This window comes from Hirundo rustica, chromosome 6 (genome assembly GCF_015227805.2).
Source record: "Hirundo rustica isolate bHirRus1 chromosome 6, bHirRus1.pri.v3, whole genome shotgun sequence".
Classification (NCBI taxonomy): domain Eukaryota; kingdom Metazoa; phylum Chordata; class Aves; order Passeriformes; family Hirundinidae; genus Hirundo; species Hirundo rustica.
This window is the reverse complement of record NC_053455.1, coordinates 49781451-49803000: the sequence shown is the minus strand read 5'-3', so window position 1 is coordinate 49803000 and position 21550 is coordinate 49781451. Positions and strand designations below refer to the sequence as shown.

The 21550-nt window shown below is 43.8% G+C and overlaps 2 protein-coding genes and 2 long non-coding RNA genes across 8 annotated transcripts in view; 2 read left to right on the top strand and 2 right to left on the bottom strand.

Annotated features, from left to right (window-relative positions):
• LOC120753751 (ferritin light chain-like) overlaps positions 1–8250 on the top strand; it is a 56015-nt gene extending 47765 nt beyond the window's left edge. Inside the window, exons 1-3 of one of the 2 annotated variants that reach the window (XM_040066435.1) lie at positions 2057–2224; positions 5116–5262; positions 6493–8250. In XM_040066435.1, the coding sequence (XP_039922369.1) occupies positions 2057–2224; positions 5116–5262; positions 6493–6996 (819 nt within the window). In that variant the 3' untranslated portion in view covers positions 6997–8250. Of the gene's footprint in view, positions 1–1591; positions 1787–2056; positions 2225–5115; positions 5263–6492 lie in introns of those variants that run through there. The other variant, XR_005701210.2, reaches the window with a different exon arrangement.
• LOC120753752 (uncharacterized) overlaps positions 1–14474 on the bottom strand; it is a 32362-nt gene extending 17888 nt beyond the window's left edge. For 2 of the 4 annotated variants that reach the window (XR_009207914.1, XR_005701215.2), the window contains exons 1-3: positions 11833–12136; positions 9447–9539; positions 9110–9257 (exon numbers count right to left, since the gene is read on the bottom strand). This is a non-coding gene — a long non-coding RNA (uncharacterized LOC120753752). Of the gene's footprint in view, positions 1–5059; positions 5198–9109; positions 9258–9446; positions 9540–11832; positions 12137–12445 lie in introns of those variants that run through there. The other 2 variants (XR_005701217.2, XR_005701216.2) reach the window with 2 other exon arrangements.
• On the bottom strand, positions 2196–3229 carry LOC120753753 (uncharacterized). Its single transcript, XR_005701218.1, has 3 exons — positions 3129–3229; positions 2866–2999; positions 2196–2563 (listed from the first exon to the last, which is right to left on the bottom strand). It is a non-coding gene; the product is annotated as an uncharacterized LOC120753753 (long non-coding RNA).
• Positions 12267–15951, top strand: MYOD1 (myogenic differentiation 1). Its single transcript, XM_040066434.2, has 3 exons — positions 12267–12978; positions 14415–14493; positions 15070–15951. Exons 1-3 carry the CDS (start codon positions 12436–12438, stop codon positions 15318–15320), a joined length of 873 nt encoding a protein of 290 aa, XP_039922368.1. The 5' UTR covers positions 12267–12435; the 3' UTR covers positions 15321–15951.
• Positions 15952–21550: the final 5599 nt, after the last annotated feature.

The following is a 21550-nucleotide window of genomic DNA, read 5'->3' as shown; positions in this document are numbered from 1 at the left end:
AATAGCACATGAGGTGGAGGCACTGAACAAGAATTATTTAAGTTTCTCATGAGCAATGTTCTCACATCTCTATGTGACAGATGATGCATGCTGGGCTCTTGGCAGTCAGATCCAATAACAATTAAAACAGGCAACGGAAAACAGTTCTGCCCCTAGCATCCTGGGTTGGTAGGGGAGTGATCTGCTTGAAAAATATTCCATAAAACAGTACATAACATTGAGCTTACTAAACAAAGGCACTGAAAAGAAAATTATTGATTTTGAAGGGTGTTGAAATTACTCATATTTCCACTCCACTGGTCTGAATCTATTAAAGGTAGAGAAATGCTTAAGAAATGCCAAGCTCCATCCATGTGGTAAAATAGTTGAAAAAATCAGTAATGTGTATTTTGAAGTTACTGTACAAGCTGAGGATTACTGGTTACCAAAATACTGAACATAGTTTAACAAGCATAGGTAGGACCAGTTCAGCACCAACATTGTTTGCACTAAATCAAAAAACCTAAAGAATTTACCTGAGACATAAACACACACTGCTAAATTCACAGGACTTTTCAGAGCTCACTCCCTCCCCAGGATTGCTTCTGCCTGTTGTTCTCACCAGCCACTTCAGCCTCAGCCCAGCCTGGACACACTCTCAGATGTTGCTGACAGAAGTGGAGGTATGGAATGTGACTGCCTGGAAAAGGGCTCGTCTCTTACATTTGAAGAGTTTTTTCTGTGCTATTGCTGTCCCATAAAGACAATGTACTACAGACAGGAAGCAAAGAGGAGCCAGCAGGTTACACTGGCTCTGCACAGCTCTGATGTCAAAGAGAATGAGAGGCAGTAGATGGGACTTTGCCAAGAACCAAACTGAGGAAACTACAGCATCCTCATCTGCCGCTGCCCTGGCCATGTGTGTGCAACACAGCACAGCTTCTGCCCCTTGGATGTGTGTGTACAACACAGCACAGCTTCTGTCCCTTGGATGTGTGTGTGCAACACAGCATAGCTTCTGTCTCTTGGACGTATGTGCAACACAGCACAGCTTCTGTTCCTTGGACATGCTCTGCACCAGAGTACACTGCTACTCTCTACCGCACTCTGGCAAAGAAAAAACAGGAAACGGAGCAGGGAGGAGTAGAGAAGTATGGGTTTCTGTATATGAGAGCCTATTTTGATGGAATTTTAGTTGTAGTTCTGTATACCACATTGTAGTGGTTTGGCTTCCACTCTGCCATACACTTTCAATACACTTTAAAATGTGTTGTGCCAAAATCATGTCAAATTATAAAAAATGAAGATACCTTTCATCAAGGCATGTGCCTGTAACCAACCCTTTGATGATCCTTGTAGGCCCCTTCCAACTCAGAATATTCTGCAGATATGTATTCTGCATATTGAGCTATTGGCCTGTAGCCTGCCTAGGAGGGGCAAGCAACAGGTATGTGCACTTCTTAAGTTGTTCTGCTTCTGATTGTCTCCCCTGCTTTCATCTATTACCTTGTTTAAATAGGAATTACTTTCACTTCAGCTATGTTGCTCTGTTCGGAAAGAAAATTAAGACACGACAAACACACAAGTTTTTGTTTTTCTCTTATGTTTATAGGACCATCTTGGGATACCCCTCCCCTGTGACACATGTACACAAATGTAATCGTGAACCACTGAAGAGAAAGTACACACTGGATGTTTCATTAAGAACACTCACTGCAGAACCCTTTTCCTCAAGTCAGGATTCAGCAGAAGTGTGCGGCACGACTTCAAATGGAGCCCAAGTTAACATATCTACTTAACTGTTAAGGTAAATCCTTTATGTCAATCATTCGTTATTTAGGATGTTTGCGCGTTGGTTCTCCGCGACGGCCGGAGCAGTCCGCACTGCCGCCGCGCCTGCCCGGGGCCATGCACGCCATGGCGGTCTCCGCCGGCCCCCCCGCTTCCGCACCCGCACCCACATCCTCCTTCTCCTCCTCCCTCGGAGGGCGGGCGGCAGCGCGCAAGGTGCGTCCCAGGTGCACGGCTATATCAGGCGGCGCAGCGGCGGCGCGGCGGCCTCATGGCGACGCCGGCTATGGCCGAGCCGCGCTCCAAGCGGCCTCGGGTGACGCTGCCCGCTTGCCCCGCGCACCGCCCGCTGCCCGGCAGCCGCGTCCGCCACGGCTTCCCGCCCTCCGTGGAGGAGGCGCTCTGCGGCGTCACCGGCGCCCAGCTGGAGCTGCACTACTGCTTGCAGGCGCTGGTAAGGCGACGGGGCGCGCACGGCCACGGGAGGGCACGGCGGGCGGTGTGTGACCCCCATCGCCCTGCGCTGGCGGCCGCCGGCGGAGGGGAGAGGAGGTGGCAGAGCCCGGCTGACGAGGTTTCAGAGTCGAGCACAGACACAGCGGTGCCTGTGTCCTGACCCAGGGGGTTCGGAGGCTCTCCGGGCTCCCCGAGCCGCCGGCGGCAGTGCTCCTGCCAAAGCCGCGCCGCGGCCGCTGCGCCCGCACGGCCACGGAAACAACGAGGAAGGTCCGACACGCGCCGGCTGTGAAACGAGCGCTCGTGTGTTCGAGGTCATTCACGGAGGGGATTTTGCCTGGGGAAAAGGGACAGGAACAGGGAGTGCTAAAAACTTTGAAGTATAACGCTTGAGGGGGTCTTCGCCCAAACTTTGTTGAATAATTGCGTGTGGTTAACTATAGTCTGTGAACGTCGCGGATAGCTTAGGGTTTCTTGCTCCACAGGCATGAACTTTGGACATAAAATTATAAAAGGTATCACTGATACCATGTCAAATTCATTCCAAAACTGCATCTGGCCACACATCGAGTGTTAAGGCTAACATATAACTTAACAGGGACATTAAAATTAAAAAAATCAAAATTATCAATGCCATACCTTCTGATGCCAAACATCCAGCAGGAAACAACACAAACTATATTCAGTATATCCGTCCCCAAGATCCTTCAATTGAGTGTGGTGTCAAGTATAAGTTCAATGAAAATTTAAGTATGCAGTAAAACCTATTAAGCCTGTGGAAGAAAAATGTAGCGATTGGCAGCTGGATGGGATGGAGAAAACTGTTAGAAATTGACTGTGGATAAATCAAACCTAGAAATGTGAACATCCTAAATAGTGAATAATGGACATAAAAGATTTACCGTAACAGTTAAGCAGATGTGTTAACTTGTGCTCCACTTGAAGTCGTGCTGCACACTTGCACTGAGAAGCTGGTTATAAAACTCTCAGTCTTGGCTGTGCTGTCAACAGAAACAGGAATGAGTGATTTGAGGAAAAGGATTCTGCAAATAAAGCAATGAATGTTCTTAATAAAACATTCCAGTATGTGCTTTCTCTTCAATGGTTTATGGTTGTGTGTGTGTATGTACAGCACAGGTTTAGGTTATCCCAAGATGGTCCTAAAAATACAAGAGAAAAACATAAACTTTTGTCTTGTGTTTAACATGTCTTAATTTTCTTTCTGAACAGAATAACATAGTTGAAATAAAAGTATTTCCTATTTAAGCAGGTTAATAGAGAAATGAAGGGAAGAAAATCAGAAGCAGAAGAACATGGGAAACGCAAACACTTGTTGCTTGCCCCTCCTAGGCTACAGGCCAACAGCTCAATATGCAGTTATGGGTAGTCTAGTGCACAGCATGTCCAAGAGACAGAAGCTATGCTGTGTTGGACACACTCATCCAAGGGACAGAAGCTGTGCTGTGTTGTACACACACGTCCAAGGGACAGAAGTTGTGCTATGTTGCACATATAAGGATAGGGCAGTGGCAGATGAGGATGCTGTAGCTTCCTCAGTTTGGTTCTTGGCAAAGTCCCATCTGCTTGCTGCCTCTCATTCTCTTTGACAATCAGAGCCGCGCAGAGCCAGTGTTCAAAGGAGTGTAACCTGCTGGCTCTCCTTTGCTACCTGCCTGTAATACTTCTCTTTTTATGAGACAGCCATACCATGGATAAAATATCCTAAATATAAGAGATATTAGATCTGTTAGTATGGTTAAATATGGCAGTGGTTTAAATTGTTACATTCCCATACAGAACAGAACAAGGCCTACAGAGGATTTAGGATTATAATACTTCTGAAATTATAGGATGGCCTGGGTTGGAAAGGATGTTAAAGATTATCAGGTTCCACAACCCCTGCCATGTGCAAGGACACCTTTCCCAAGACCAGGTTGCTCAGAGCCAGCTTGGCTTTAAACACTTCCAGGATGGGGCATCCACAGCTTCTCTGGGCAGCCTGTTCTGGTGTCTCACCATCCTCAAAGTAAAGACATTTTTTCTAAACACCTAATTCAAACCTTTCAGTTTTAAGCCGTTCCCCCTTGTCCTGTCACTGCATGCTCTTGTAAAAAGTCCGACTTCATCTTTCTTGTAGGCTCCCTTCAGGTACTGGAAAGACACAATTAGCTCACCAGAGCTAATTCTCTGTTCCAGGCTGAACAAACCCAATTCTCTCAGCCTTTTCTCACAGGAGAGGTGCTCCATCCCTCTGATAACTTTGTGTCCCTCCTCTGGACTCACTCCAACAGATTTATGTTCTTCCTGACATGCTTTCCTAGGCATGAGCTAAATCTAATATTGAAGGTGTATAGTTCAGTAGCAGTATCCATTATTTAGGAATACTGTTGCCCATAATAAAGTTGATAAACAGATGCAAAGTTATGCTTGTTCTCTTCTTTGTATTTTCCTCATCTTTCTCATACCTTTGAAAGATAACTTCTGACTGGAATGCAGGCCTGCAGGGATAAATTTTATGTTCCCTATTCTGTGAGTATGTTTAAAAAACAAAACCACTCCACAAAACACAATTACAAAACACACATGCTAACCACGCATAAATAAAATATTCTGAAGATCTCTTAACTGGTACTGCAAGAGTAACAACAGTACTACAGTTGCCGGACCAATATTAAAGGATAGGAGTTCCAGTAGAAGTATAGATTTTTAATTTCATACTCTAACTACTCAATTTATTGTAGAAATTGGATCAAAGTCTCCAAAGTGATGGTGCCTTGTGAACAAAACACCTTCCATTGGAAAGGTCTCCCAAGTTCTGTTAAAGCCATGTTCTGCTGCAGGTGAGTCCCATCTCTGGCAAATCTTAACACTCCTGTTTTGTGTGCTTAGGGTGAATATTTTGATCAGTCACATGTGGCTCTACCAAATGTTTCAAAGTTCTTCCTGCATCAAGCTCTGGAAGAAAGAAAAGCTGCAGAAGCGTTGGTGAAGTATCAGCAAGAAAGAGGGGGCCATTATTGCTCTAAAACCATCCAGGTGCGTAGTAGTCAACAAGTTTTCAAGCAGCTGTGATCCATTGAACTTACTGAATTATATTGTTGGTACTTCAGATCTCTGCATTCACCCACTATTAGATTTTCAGATATAATTAATCTGGCCTACTTGTGTACACGGTTTTGTTCTTGATTGTGATGCCTAGAAACTGTCAGACATACAGTCCTAACTTGATGGGGTTGCCTTCCAGCCCAAAAGAATATGGACAGTGTTCGCCTTTTCTTTTACTCAGCTGGACACTGCTGTTTCCTGTACACCATAATGGATTATGACTCCTTAAAGTGTGCTGAAGCAGCCCACTTGTCTCCTTCACACTGAACCTAAGTAGAAACTTAGACATGATTAGCACCAAAGAAGAGTGGTAAGGAAGGAGAACCTTCCAGCTTGGGGCAGTAGTTGATTTCCTAAAGTACGGCTCATGACAGAATTTGAACTAAGATCAAACTTGGGCTTTGACAGGTACAAAGGAATAACTCAAAAGTTTTCAGGAAAAAAATAACCCACCTCATTTGTTTAAGACCAAGGGGCTTATTCTCCTCTACCAAATTAGTTAATACAGAATGCTCCTCTTTGGTCCATCATAGCAGCTGTTAAGCTGCAGAAAGTAAAAAGGCTATTGTAAACATCTTTCTTAATATTCAGTTTACATCAAGGAGGAGCTTAGGATTTCCAGTACTTAAAGGGGGCCTACAGGAAAGAGGGAAAGGGTAAGGATAAGGCATAACAATTTTTAACTGAAATAGGGCAAATTTAGGCTAGATATTAGGAAGTCCCTTTTTACTGTGAGGGTGGTAAGACACTAGAAAAAATTTCCCCAGCGTAGTAGAGGATGCCTCATTCCTGGGAGCGTTCAAGGCCAGGTTGGATGGGCCCTTGAGCAGCCTGGTTTAGTATAATATGGCAGAGGATTGGGACAAGATGATTTTAAGGTCCCTTCCAATCCCAACTATTTTATGACTGGATTTCCTGGTGTAAGAATCCTCTTCAGGCATAGCTGCTGCTGTGTAAATCTGTTCCTTGAAGAAGTGCTTGGGTTCTGCCACTTGTGTTTACAGCCTGCAAAAAGCAATAGATGCTCCAAACTAGAAGCAGTTGTTGCAAAATCCTAGTACAACTCGTTTAGAGCACCAAGTTAAGTTGCAGGAATCCATTGATGAATACAGATACATGAGCTGTTCTTTTGAATAAATACAATTCTGTCTTTGTTTTCAGAAACCAAACTGTGATTATGCAGTTGGTCTGATGAAGGCCCTGGAGTTAGCAATGGTACAATGGAAAACTATGCTACGATATTTCGAAGAGCTTTATGCCCTGAGTGTTGAAAATGCAGACCCTCATAGCGCAAGCACTATCAAGAAACAATTTATTGGGCCCAAAATCCAGAAGATCAAGCTGATGGGAGATCTGCTGACCAATGCTCGCAGGCTTGACTGTTCCCAGGATGGCAGAAATAGTCTTGGGGATTACTTTATGGACCGGCTGCAGAAAGAGTTCAGGACCAGCACAGAGCCAGAGTCTAGTGATCACTGCAGCCCCTGCCCACCTCTCCAGCAGTGCACAGGAGCTGCAGAAGCTCTGAAGCGACCCCCGAAAGAATGCTCCCAGCACAGAAATGGCATAGGGCCAATATATGCAACCATACACTGCACAACGGTGCTGCCACAGTGTAACAATGGCTCAGGAGCAAAGGTGAAGCAGGGCAGGGAGGGCCTTTAATGCTGAGGCTGCTGCAGCTACGGGGCAGCTCCTCAGGCAAACCTGTCCCAAGGGTGAAGCTTGGAGCAGAACTCAGGAGACATGATGCTCTACTGCTCCTTCTGCTTTATACCACATCCCCTCATCCTCTGCTGGGTCACAGCTCAAAATCTAGCCCATAATACTGCTTTAAATGATAGCAAGGTTGCCAGCTAGATTGTCACATTTATGTATGCAATTCTTCCCAGATGCAAAAAGTTCTTAAGCTTCTTCTCTCTCTTAAATGATTAACAGGATTAGTTAGTGCAAATTATTTTAAGAATTTATATACTTTTTATTAAAACAAATAAAAAAGAAACCACTGCACCTTTAGTTCAAGGAAACTTTTACATGGCAGAAAATCCAAATACTTTGTTTCATGTTTCATATTACTGAATATTTTATATTATGATTTGGTATTTTAAATTACTAACAAGTATAGTAACATAAACTTTTTAAAAAGACTTGTTCAAAGCCAAAGTTTTTTTGTCTTATTTCCATTGTAGTAGCAATTTAAGTAAGTAGTCTAATGCATTTATTGATCAGCTATTTCTAGTAGTATACTTCTTCAGGATGAAGATGCAAACATTTCCTCAAAAATGGGAATATGTGCTGATTTCTCTATAGTTATTGCCTAGTTGGCTTTTCTCATACTCAGAAAGCAGATGAGAGAGAAATTAGGAGTTCTTATTAGATGAGAACTTTAGACATTCTAGGGCATATTTTGCAAGTGTCACTGAAGAGAGTGGCTCTAGGACTTTGTCCAGACTTAACGTAGGATGATTAACTATGATACAGAGCCCTATCTCAGCTAGCTCACTAAAGGTACTACTGTGGCACTCCTGCTATTTCTTATACTCCTTATTTGGTCCAAGTAGGGGCATGAGATCTTAGTGAAAAAACAGCAGACTTAACTAGAATTGCATCAGAGACAGCGGCTACTCATTAGTTTTGCCTTTCAAGCTGGCAGTGTTAGCCAGCTTGGTTCAAGTGCAGAGGTGTCCAAATTCCTCTCATTAGTCTCTTACCAGAGTGCCTCATTCTGTACCCTGGCTCCCAAGGTCTCCTAAGAAGAGCAACTGGCTAGATCAACTGCCTGCAGTTAGGGAGTTTTTGTCATAGACATCTTTTATGCAGTTGAGGTTTGATTCACTGAAAGATTGCCTTACACTTTCGTGTAATGCTTTAGCTGATACTCGTGTTTTGCTTGAAAATAAATTCAGTTCCATGTCTGCATCTCCAGTGTATTCCTCGATTCACCACCCTGGCATGCTGGTATTCTTCTCCAAGAGATTTTGCATATGTATACAAAACTGCGCCAGTATTTTTCTACATCTAAGGAAGTTGTGCGTGATGGAAGAATAGGACAGAATGAAAATAAATGCCAGAAAACTGCATTACTATAAAAGCACTGCACAATGAAACATGTCTAGTAAACTCCGATATTTGCAGTTAAGTAGCAATTTCTACAAAGCCCACCTTCTGTTGTTGTTGAAACATGGGACAGAAAATTACAATGCAGATGATTTCCCAATCTTTTCTGTGATTGTGGTTCAACTTTGGGGTGGGGATGGGGAACACAACCACTTTAAAACAACTTCTGTATTCATCTATAAAAATACTACCATATGCCACAGGAATGGCTCAAAGCACTTTTAGAATCATGCTAGATTTGCCTGTGTTGAGATTGCTGCTCTCTAATACAGCAGGAGTTTAAAAGATATTTCCATCTGGGCTAGATTCCATCACCCATCCTCTTGCTGAGCATACCTTATTCAACAATTAGTTCCACTGACTGCAACTCAACATGAATAAGAGCAATGGAATCCATCCCTCAGTATTAAAATACAGCCTGCTACGTGTGAGCAGAGCAAAGCTACTAACTGAATTCTACTCTAATGCCAGGTAAAACTACTTCATGTACTACTGGTAATGTTTGACTTACTTGTACAACAACCTTCACCTTTTAAAAGCTGATGACCTTCTGAAATGTAGTTACAGCCTCCTCCATGGTTTACAGCACTTAAATTTTACCTTAAACAAAGTCCAGCATAATAAAGAACCCAACTTTTAAAATTTTCAGAGCAAGACTTACTTGCCTCTTATTTTTCCATGAAGTAGCGCCATGTCTGTTTCTTAGACTTCTCATGTTCATCTTCTAACCAAAAGTATCCACACACTCTCGGAATTTAAGTCTTTTTCTCTCCCTTTTACTTTGCTGTGACACTTTCTGGGCCCACTGCCTGAAAAGACAATTCAGTTAATTTCAGATAAACTCACAATCAGCTATTTCCCCAGCCTCTATCTTTTGAAAAAGAAAAGAGAAATCAATCAGTTACTGTAGATAATGTTCTTAAGCTCTTCTTGTGCACATGCTGCTTCTGCTGAGAGGGCACACACACTTATGTATGTGGTCTCAGATTTAACAATACCTGTCAGCTGTGTATACGATGGGTCTACCCATGTTTCTCAATGTAGGAAGTACAATCTGCTTCTGCCTTCCCAGCTTCCTTTTCAATCACATCCTGAAAAATATTATATCAAGGATGAATGTAGACTAGGTTAAAGGCAACAGCTCTTATAGAAACTTTGAAAATTCTCTTTCTCTGTTGAATGCTTGTGGATCCACATTCCCTGCATCTGTACTTCCAAAGCAGTGCCCAGACAATCCAAACACACAGCCTGGGACAGCTCTGAATAGCTAGTGCAGCACCAGTATCCTAAACATAGCATCCAAACTAGAAGCTCAGGAGAGATCTAATCTTTACTGAAATTATACAGCACCAGAGGCTTCCAAAGAGGTTTAATGATGTAAATGCTTGCCATACTAGCACTACCAGTGGTTGTCTGCTCCCAAAATGAGGAATGCACTTAAAAAGTCTCCAAGTGGAGATTGTTCTGTCCTTCATCATCTCCACTGTGGCCACACAAAACTGAGAAGAGCATCTCAGGGTTTGTTCTTTGCAAGGATGTTTTTTCAGGCCTCCTTGTACATGACAACATCCTTCTGCAAAATCCTGTCTTTGGGAATTACACTGGAAAGCGGAAGTTAACAGTGGCAGCAGCAGGGAATCACAGAATCAGAATTGTTAGGACTGGATGGGATGTCTGGAGATCAGTATGTCCAAACCCAAAGGAAGGTATCCTCAAGGGCACCTTCACTGGAAGACCACTGTGTGGAATTCACTGTGTGGTCACAGCCTTCTGCTGACCTTTTCACTTGGAGGAATTAATGCACTTGAGCCCACATTCATAGGCAATTATTGGCAAATGAGTAGTGCTTGCCCCTGTAGCGCTTGTCCAAGCCCCACTGTTTGTTACCACTTTGCCCAAGGTAACCCCTACTCATTCAAGTCCCTGAGTGTCTTTTTCTGGGGCATAAAAGCTAGTGGCAGAATAGGCTACAATACTGACTCCATACTAGGTAAAATTCCCAAATTAAGCCAATGGTCTGAAGAGAGTTTAAGTGTCTTGAGTGGGTCACATTGCCAGCACCAAGCCTTGATATCCCATTTTACATGTTCAGTTGTTACAGCATAAAAGTCTGCCTTATTTAAACTTATTTTACATTATTGTATACCTTGAAATATTTTGAATAAAATATATATTTTTGCTTTGTTAGCTGTTCAATAAAGATTTAAAAACAACTATATTTCTTCTGGATCAAAGAACGTCTGTAATAACACTGAATTTGTCTCCACAAATTTGCCACTCTGCCTCTCAGAAACAGCTGGGAAATACATTTCTAAATGTGTAGGGGTGGCCAGTAGCTGATCTCCCAGCTTGGGACATATTGCTTTTCAGCATCTAATACAGTAAAAGAATGAATTTCTACAGAGTCCAAAACATACAGTTTTATCTTTAAATAAAACTTTTACCTTTTAGGGATACTGACAGATTGCAACTTACAGTTCTTATCTGGGTCTGTATTCAAAGATATTTAAGTAAGTTATTTAAGTAAGAAAATAGGGGCTTGCAAATTATGAATTTTTGCAAAAAAAAAAAAAAAAATTGTTTAACAACAAAACAAGCCACCATCATGACACCCCACCTGAGAAGTCATAGGCACAGGGACTGGGGATTGATCATTGATGGATGTTTTTTACCTTTTGAGATTCTGTCAGTAAGCCCTCTGTCCCACTGAAGACGGAGCTCTGCTGCTGATTTTGAATGAGCTGAAGTTTTACCAATATTTATAACTGCAGAACATAAATTAATTTTTGCTTGTGGGACGTTAAATATATGCAGTTCTATTTTAATCATTAAGTCAGTGAAATCACATGTTTGAATTACTGAATTCCTCGGAGAAGAACCTAATTTCTCATCTCAAAAAAACCAGAGTAAAACCTCTGGCACTCTTGAGGGACGCTACCAAAACCCATCCCATTTCCCCCAGCTCCAAACTCTCCCACTGCTAGAAATAAATCCTTATCGCGCAAGCCACCCATCTGCAGCGCAACCGCAGCAAAACTCCACGGCACGGAGTGAGATCCATCTCTCCGAAGGTTTCCGAGTGAAGGTGAAGAGAGCTGGAAGAGGAACCCGGGAATGCCAGTGTTCGCAGGGGCTCCTGACGGCAGAAAGGTTGGCGCACCGCGGGCACGGCGGCGCTTCCCGCTGGGACGGGCCCGCAGCGCCACCGGGTGGCCGCCGCCGCGGCCCCGTCCCGCCGCTGTCCGCGGTGTCCCCGCTTTCCCTGTGCCCCGCACCTCCCCGCTCACCGCGGTGTCCCCGCTTCCCTGCCCTCCCGCACAGTCCCGGCTGCCCGCGGTGTCCCCTGGAACCGCCTGCCCCCACGAATCCCCCCGCAGTAATTACCCGTGTGGCCGCAGAGCCGCGCTCAGACCTGTCCAGGGGCTGGGGCTTCTTCCCTGTGAGGAACCAGAGCAGCCGTCACCGGTGTGTGCGGGGACAGCGGGGCGCGCCGCTGTGCCCCCGGGCGAGCGGCCGGCAGCACCCGACACCTTTGGGCATCGAGGCGGCTGCTCTCCCTGGCGCGGCGGCAGGGCTGGCTGCTGAGAAAGGGGGAAAAAACAAAACAAAACAAAACAAAACAAAACAAAACAAAACAAAACAAACAAACACCCAGACGGGGAAAAGTAGCCCAGCGCGCATCCGAGCGCCCCGGCTGCCGCTGCCCGGCCCCCGTCCCGCCCGGCCGCGCCCCCCGACCCGCCCCGTCCCGACCCGCCGCCCCGGGGGGCTCAGCCATAAATATAGCCCCGAGTAGCGTTCCCGGACCGGCGCAGCTGGGGAGGGGGTCGGGGCGGCAGCCAGCGCTGGTGGCCTCGCCTGGGAGAAGCTGCGAGGGTCTCGGCTCTGTACACCCACCCGGCCGCAGAACAGCCCGATCGAAGGCCCCTTCGTTCCGAGCCCCTCGCTGTCCCCTCTGGCCCTGCCGCTGCTCCCTCTGCCGCCCCCATGGACTTACTGGGCCCCATGGAGATGACAGAGGGCTCCCTCTGCTCCTTCACAGCCGCCGATGACTTCTACGATGACCCGTGCTTCAATACGTCGGACATGCACTTCTTCGAGGACCTGGACCCCCGGCTGGTGCACGTCGGGGGTCTGCTGAAGCCCGAGGAGCACCCGCACCACCACGGGCACGAGGAGGAGCACGTGCGGGCGCCCAGCGGGCACCACCAGGCTGGCCGCTGCCTGCTGTGGGCGTGCAAGGCGTGCAAGAGGAAGACAACCAACGCCGACCGCCGTAAGGCCGCCACTATGAGGGAGCGCCGGCGGCTCAGCAAGGTCAACGAGGCCTTTGAGACCCTCAAGCGCTGCACCTCCACTAACCCCAACCAGCGCCTGCCCAAGGTGGAGATCCTCCGCAATGCCATCCGCTACATTGAGAGCCTGCAGGCCCTGCTGCGGGAGCAGGAGGACACTTATTACCCGGTGCTGGAGCACTACAGTGGGGAATCGGATGCCTCCAGCCCCCGCTCCAACTGCTCTGATGGCATGGTGAGTGCCCCTGGGAGGGCTCCCTGCCACCGAGGTGCCCTGGACGCTGTTGGTCCGAACCTGAGCAGGGAGGGTGGCCTCTTCCTACCCTTCCTACAACAGCTGCCTTCTGTACCTCCCCAGGCAGATGACAAAGTCCTTTCTTGTGCCTTGAGCACCCGCAGCAAAGGGAGGTGGGGTCCCCACTTGGAAAAAGTGGAAAAGGGAAAGAAGAAGAATCTCTTAAACACTTTGTTCCCTGGAATAAGAAGTTAGGCAGGTTCCCCATATCCTGGAGGAGCCAGGGCAAAGCTTCTGGGGGCGGACTTTGGGAAGCTGCCTGGAATGGGCACCTTGGGGGCAGTGCCTGTGCTCCCATAGCTCCTGAGGCATCTCTGTTTCCATCTTTTGCTGTATGGTTACCTTTGAATCCTTCAAAGGACATGGTAGTTACACGGGAATTGGTAAGAGTCTGGGTTTTGTTTTCTGCCATTCATCATGACAACAGGAGGAGGGTATAAGCAACAAGAATTGTTTTTCTTGACCCTTAAGAAAAAGATTCTCTGTTTCTCTTCTCATTCACTTCATCCACCCCCCGATATTTACAAGCAATAGGAAGGAGAATCCAGGCTTTCAGTCCTGTTTGTACATTATGGGCATGGGAGAAGAAGGGTGGGTGCCAGAGAGGGTGCCTCATGACCACATATTTTGGCTCGGCCTGTAAGTTCAGCCTCTGGTCTAACTCTGGGCTGGTGGGATACGGTGACTAGAGTCCAGGACAGCTCTCTGGATAGGCCATGAACTATACTTTTAGACCAGAAATTGCTTTTTGTGCTCTGGTGGGGATAATCATTACAGAGTTGAGTATCTGTGATTATGAGATACTTAACAGATTGGAGAGATTTACACAAATGATTCCTCTTCAAGATACAGCCTCTTTTAATAGAGGAGTTTCACTGTGGGTTAAAGTATTGGAAACATATATTAGTCATTGTTCTAGAGCATTTTTTATACGAAATGGAAATGGGAAGACAAACTGAAGAAAATATAAAGGGACGAGGTAGACAGAGACTTCTAAAGAGGAATTAATATTTAGAAAAATCTTCAAAAACTAAATTAAAAAGACATAATTCTCCTTTCAGTCCCTCTCTTGTAAACTAAAGATACATGAAGGGCTGTATCTGATCAGAATGCTGGAAAGCCTCATCTCATCTGTAAAGCAGCATTTGATGCAATAGTGGTAACTTTCCTGTGGAACAGTTGTGCCACGTAAAATATTCTGGGGTGGATCCCCTTCCAGCCAAGATATGTTCTTCATTACTCAAAGAATCTACAACTTGATGGCATTTCAGCCAGGACTGGAATGATGGCACAGACCAGAGCCTGAAATATGTAATTAGATGGTTACTGGGATTTGGGTAAAAGTCTGACCTCACTGGGATTTCTCTCCCTCCCAGATGGAGTACAGCGGGCCTCCTTGCAGCTCTCGCAGAAGGAACAGCTATGACAGCAGCTACTACACAGAATCCCCAAATGGTAAGTACATGCTCTAACAGCAGTGTGAAACACTGAGACAGAGGCAAGCAGTGCAGCAGCTGTCCTGTGCCTGCTCCATGTCCAGCTGGGCTGAGAGAGGAGCCTGCCTTTCCACCCAGCAAGCAGTTGCTGCTGGTAGAGGCACTGGATTTCCTCTAGGTACATTTGTAAATACAGGGATGTGTTATAGCTGTATTTCCTATTTTGCAAATCTAACAGTTGGATAGAAGTATGTAGAAGTATGCTATTCTCTGCAACTAATTTCAGCATTTAATCATTTTCTACATGAAGACTTCTTACTCTATCATTGATCCGAGTTGGAGTAATGTATGATTGATTTCAAATCTCCTCTTCCATTTCTGTGGACTCAGTGAAGCCTTGGATTCTCCCTGTCCCCAGAGCAGCACACTGTGTTTGGGCCTCTCTTCCATTTTGAAATTACAATCTGTTTTCTGATAATTGGTGCCTTTCACCAGTATTCAGTTCCTCTGAGTCTTCACATGCTCACAAATGTGTATGCCCACTGATGTTAAGTACCGACTGGATAATCTGAGCGCTCTTTTGTCTGTTTTTTAGAACCAAAACATGGAAAAAGTTCTGTTGTTTCCAGTCTCGATTGCCTCTCAAGCATTGTAGAGAGGATTTCCACAGATAATTCCACGTGCCCTATACTGCCTCCAGTGGAAACCGTTGCCGAAGGGAGTCCCTGTTCCCCTCCAGAAGGAGTGAGTCTGAGTGATAGTGGAGTGCGAATTCCTTCCCCCACCAACTGCACCCCACTTCCCCAGGATAACAGCGTCAGCAACCCCGTCTACCAAGTGCTATGAGGACCCCTCCAGGTGGACTGCGCTGAAAACAATTTGCTCTGTTTGGCCTTGTTCAAGACCTGCCTTCTAAGGCTGAAAAGACTTCTTAAGACTTGACAGTTTTAAAATATCACTGAAAATTCCTTCAACTATATAACTTTTCAAACCTGTATCACTTCAAAGTACATATAATTATTTATTGGTTGTTAAGCTATTTAATATGTCTAGAGATAAAATTGTATACCATGAAATGGCCAATGTTTAATCTGGGCTATGGGGAATAGGAAGCTGGCTCTTGAATGTGGAGTAAAAATAGAAATCTACAGCAGTTGTGGCATGACAAATCCTTCCTATTACTCCTGTTCTGGCCAAAATAAGGTTGTGGACCATTTTTTTATAAAACTTTTGTATAATTGTAAATAAGAGTTGCCTTCCAGGTCTTAAAAAACCAACAAAACAAAAACAAACAAACAAACAAACAAATACCCAAAACCCCCAAACAAACAAAAAAACAACACCCAAAACTTAAAAAGGGGAAAAAATTAAAATTATTTAATATTGCTTGGTTTGTTGTGTCAAACTTTATATATTTATACAAAGTGGTTGCCAAGAATGTTTTCAACAGTATTCTAAATAAAGACCCTTATTTATAAAATCTATGGTGTTATCTTGACTTTCATTAGGGCTTCTAGAATTACTAGTGCATTTAGAGTGGTATTAGATCTCTGCCTTGGCAGGAAGAAGATACAGGCTCTGATTCAGCAAAGAGATCAAGAACATGCTTCAGTTGCTCTACTTTGCATAAATATGCTGCTGACAAGGGGTCTCCTTTCTTCATATTCTGTCATAGTTCATTGCTACACCTAGACCTGAGCATCACAAGGGATCAGAGGGATTAGAGGGATCAGTAAATAAGGATGTTTCTCCTCCTGCCCCCAAAATTTACAATTACATTGTAGGACTTGATTTTACAAAGATGTGTTGAAACTAAGAATTGCAAAAAATCAGACTTTCCAAATTCAGTGTAGCTACTGAAAATTCATACAATTGTACAGCACTATCTCACAAGAACAAATACTAAATTTTTAGACAGATGTTCACATTTTTTATCCAAGTTCTGTTTTTCAAGTGTTTGTACCAAGTTCACGTGTTCTCAGGTATTAGAAACTAATTGCAAAGGAGTTTTTTTTCATAAAGTTCAAGTTACATATCACAGTTTTCCTCAAGTTCAAGTTGGAATTTAGGCCAAAGATAGGCAGTTTTAATTTGGATTTGAACTTTATGCATCTCTGGCAGCACTGCTCCAGGGATTTACTTCTTGTTCAGAGCCTCTCTAAAAATAACCAGTGGGCTCTATTTCATTCAGTATCTATGTGTAACCTTGAAAGCTGGCTGTGCAACTGAAAAATGTCAAGCCCTGATCTGGTTGTCATTGGAGAGTAATCAGGGCATTTCTGTGCATGTGGACAAAAATAACCAGCAATTATGACCTGTTTCTTATCACATCCCTATTATTTATGGATTTTATATAAGCATCACAGTAAAATAAAACCAAAAAACACACTGAAAACCAATCCTGGTATTGTCATCATCCCTAAATACTTTGCTGACAGACTCGTCATTGTATTCTCTGTTAGGTCACTATTATAGTTTGTGCAGCTCTTACCTCTTAAACAGGAAAGAGGGAACACCTAATTCCAGGGAATGTCTCCCACTCCTTTAATCATGTATGGCCTTGAAGATCAATGTTCTGTGGAGACGAGCAAGCTGCCATGTGTTGAGCAGAGAAATGCAGTTGCTCCTTCTTCCTGGGGAAGTCATGCTCCAAGCTCGGTGATTTATCTGAAGCCAGAGGGGTGGGGATGGTCGCAGCCACGGGTCTTCCTTTCTCATCCATGAGCTTGTGGTCATGGTGGATAATAAATCAGTGTCAAGGCATGGGACCATTCTGTGAAGCAGCCCAGGCTCTCACAGATTGCAGGAGACTGAGGCAGGACTGGCCACTCAGCATCTTCAAAGTCCAACTTTGTAAAGGTGTCCCATTAATTTCCCTCTGCGCAGAAAGCATTCCAGCCCATAAAGATTGAGCTTACCTCTTTCATTTTTCCATTAAAAATAAAAATCAAACTAATTTGAGAAAGTGCTAATTCATAATAACATCGATCAGGAGGGTCTCTACTAAGGAAAAATGGCCCAGGTTAGTTGGAAGCTTGTATCACTTATAAAAGCTAAGGAGAGTTGCCTCACAAATCAGGACCTCACACATCATCAATATAATTTTCATTGCTTTCAGCAGACAATCAGGCCCACAATGCAAAAGATCCAAAAAAAAGCTTTTGTAAATACTGAAGATCTTTTAATCCCTGTAATTTGAGGCTGTTAAAAGTATCAATTTTACTGCCATTAAATGGCATCCAAAAAGTGTTTTGCCAGCTCAGGAATGACAGAGGCTCTGGACATGCTGGCAGCACACAGTTCATGCCTGCCTTGCTTGTACCCCACTCCTGCGGGACACAGCGGGGTACCTGGCTGTAGGGCTGGCATGGCAGAGTTGGCACAGGGCACTTGTGCTCAACGATGTACACGCAGTTCCATGTGAAGTCATGTATATTGCATTTCACTGATTTATTTTAGCCACCTGAGTTTCCACATACTGATGTTAATGTTACAACAGAGAACAGGCATTTAGCACATCCCAAAATAGATGGATGGATAGATGGATGATGAAGAAAAAATATTCATAGGTTTCCTATGCAGAACCCATCTTTCTCCCATTGATGTCAATGAGAAAAGTTCACTGGAGTAAGGCCAAAGGGCATCAGCACTGATAAATATATGTTTAGATTACAAGTATTTTTTTTAACTTAGATAAGGAAAATTGTTCCCCTGTGCCATTTCTTCCTGTTTATTTCTAAGGTAATAAATATATTTAAAACAAAGCCCTGTGCATCAAGAGGACAGTATGTAGTTGATAGAAATATATCCCAGTCTATGAGTAAATATTTTGAAGTTAGTAATATTTGAATTCAGAGCTTTAGTTTAGTTCTGACACTGCCAAGGAGCATATGCAAGACTGATCCAACATTTACAAACTTGGGTTCCTAAACTGGGCTCCTGAAGATGAATTTAGGCATTTAGGGTTAATACTACAAGACAAAGTGCAGCCTACAGAAACACTCCAGCATGGGCTCTGAACACACACTGGAGGTCTGAAAGTTTATATCATACAGGTTCCAGTTCAATATGATGTTTCCTAAGGAACACTGCTTCCAAATGGAAAGTCATACAGATACAAACAAATAAAGGAAAGTAGCTGTCTCCAAACATAATGATAGGTGCACATTTTAAGAATGTTTTATTTGATTTGGTTACTTAAGAAAGCGCTGCATGATAAACAAGTATTACTGGTTTATCTCACTCGAACCACTGCTATGGAAAAAGTGAAGAGGAATAAATTTATACCTCACTTACCTAAACATAACACTCCAATTTTACATTTCATCAGATTATTTGCAAGTATGAGAATGAAGAGGATATTTTTCCTGCTTTCATTATTTCACAATGAAATGCAATAAAACTGCTGGGTTTTCAAATAACAGTGCTAAACACCATTTCCTGCACTATCGTAGCAGTACTGCCACAGAAGTATTTCACATATTGAACATTCAATTTTACATAAAAGATATATGAACCATCCCTGTTATATTTATTCCCTTTAAAAAGATTTTATTATCTGTATCCAAATATACTAAAGAAATATTAAATTGGCAGTTGCTTTGCACCAGATGCTGCTCTTCTAAAATAATTTGTCATTTTCAACTCAAGACCTTAGAAAAAAGCCCTTGAAAGTGGACAGAAAAACATTTTTAATTTTACGTCTCACATTTTCAGAGATATTTGAAAGGTTCAAAGTGTGCAAAGGTCAAAAACTGCTATCTTCAGAAGAACTACATCCAAAACAGACAAGGAAAGGTTTGTACCTCATACATCATGAATTTTAATGAATGAATTAATTAATATATCCTTTTTGTTTAAAATTTTCCTTGAAATTGGTAGGAATATTTCCAGCCTCAGTAGTAATATTTTCAGACTACTGCACATAACACTGTCTGGGATAGTGTTTCATGTAGCAGTGCAAAGCCAGGACAAACTCCCTGCTGTGACCCTTTGCTCGTGCCCTGTCACTGACCCATTTCTGTCACAATGCTTTCAGATGTGCCAATTCCCCTGAGCACAACCCTCTGAACAAGCTGCCAGGCTTTAGTTCTCACCTGATCTTGAAAGTACAAACCAGAACCTGTCCCCATAATAGTGCTGAAAGCCTACAACCGTTCCTAAATGAGTGGCTGACATGGAGCCTGTGATAGCAGGAGATGGTATGAAGGTCATTTCATGTAACTTGCATGTGGCAATTTTGGCTTCACAGGCAGTAGGTAAAAAAGCCTGTGTGGAGTGCAAATCTCTGACAGCACGACCTGGAGATCTTGGGAGGCACATCCAAGTACCTCATTAAGCACTATTTACTATCAGCTCACCCTCCCTCAGCCTTTCAAATCACTGGTTTTCTAGTAAAACTGTTGAACAGCCATGACCCCCTCTTCTTAATGGATGCAGCATACTCCCTCCTTCTCAACAGGCTTGTTGCACAACTGGGAATATCATTAAGTGGAGACCTTTCAATATTTGGTATTTCAGGGCTGGGGATGGTCCCTAGCATAATATAGAATAGTTGTCAGATAGTCCTTTCCCTCCCAGGACCCACCAGGAATTAGAAACACGTCTGACATAGAGCCACTTGCGCCAGTACTAGGAGCCCAGAAATTTCCCTGTGAACCCAGAAACCTACATTTTGCATACACAGACACTTCTGCACTACCTTGACATTGTAAGCCAATGGTGAAAACTGACCTATCCTGAAGCCATGGGGTGATGTAAAACCTCAGGGGGCTCCCAATAATATAGTAAACATGGCACTGAACCCACATTTTCTTTCTACAACAGCATTAACTTTTACCACCTACAGGCATCTTAGCAACATCAAGTGTGCTATTTTGTGTAATACTTAATGACAAACCTCGCATTTATCAATAGTGATGCAAATTCTATAATTATTAAAAGTTTACTAAAAACTCTAACAGACAATAACCCACTTAATCATGTGATTGAGGGAGGTTGCAATTTTGGTTGAGGTGTTGGGACTTTTGTTGGGAGTAAGACTCACTCAGAAGTCTGTGTCTCAGCACAGTTATTGAGTACTGCATGTCCACGGCAGTAAAAGGAGGTCTCCCAATCTCCACAGTACTCCCTAACCCACATGAATTGACCTTGAGCCTTTTCTGGTGCAACAGCCACACCTGCTGGGAAAAAATTTAAACTGCAGTTCTTCCTGAAATAGTTGCCTGGTGAATTCCATGTTCTATCATCTTTCCATGATGTAAGGTTTCTTGGTGCAGAAACAGTAAAAAAAAAAAAATTCAGTCTTCAGTCAGCATCTGAAGGCACATACGCTAGGAACATCAAGAAAAACATATTGGAAAAAACTATTTCTTCCCTACCAAGAACCTTCTATGGAAACAGAGGGAAAAAATTGGAAGAGTAGTATGGTTGGTTTGGTTTAGGCTTTTTTATTGCAAGAAAAATTTTGTGGCACCACTGTCTTTTTCTTTGTTTCAAAAAGAGGGAGGAAATGGAAGGTCTCTGAAGGTATTGTATGGCTGTGCTGAGAGCACTGGTCCTGAGGGAGACAGGCTGCTTGCCAAGAAGGCAGGTGGGGGAGATGCACAAGAACTGCAGATGACAGCTGAGTCACGGTGAGAGTCTCTGGTGAAAAAGTCCCTGAGTAGGGCACAAATCTTGGCTACCAGACCAAGAGAGGTGATTTTCCCCTCTGCTCTGCTCTGGTGATATCCCACCTAGAGCTGTGCATCCATCTCTGGGTCCTCAGCCCAGAAGGGATATTGACCTGTCGGAGCAAGTCCAGAGGAGGTCACCAAGATGATCAGAGGGATGGAGCACCTCTCCTACAAAAAAAGGCTGGGAGAGTTGGGATTGTTTTGCCTGGAAAAGAGAAGGCTTCAGGGTGGCCTTCTAGTACCTGAAGAGAAAATACAAGAAAGATGAAGAGACTATTGAAAGACCATGTAGTGACAGGACAAAGGGGAATGGCGTCAAACTGAAAGAGAGTAGGTTTATATTAGATATGAGGAAGAAATTCTTTACTGTGAGACTGGTGAGGCACTGGAACAGGCTGC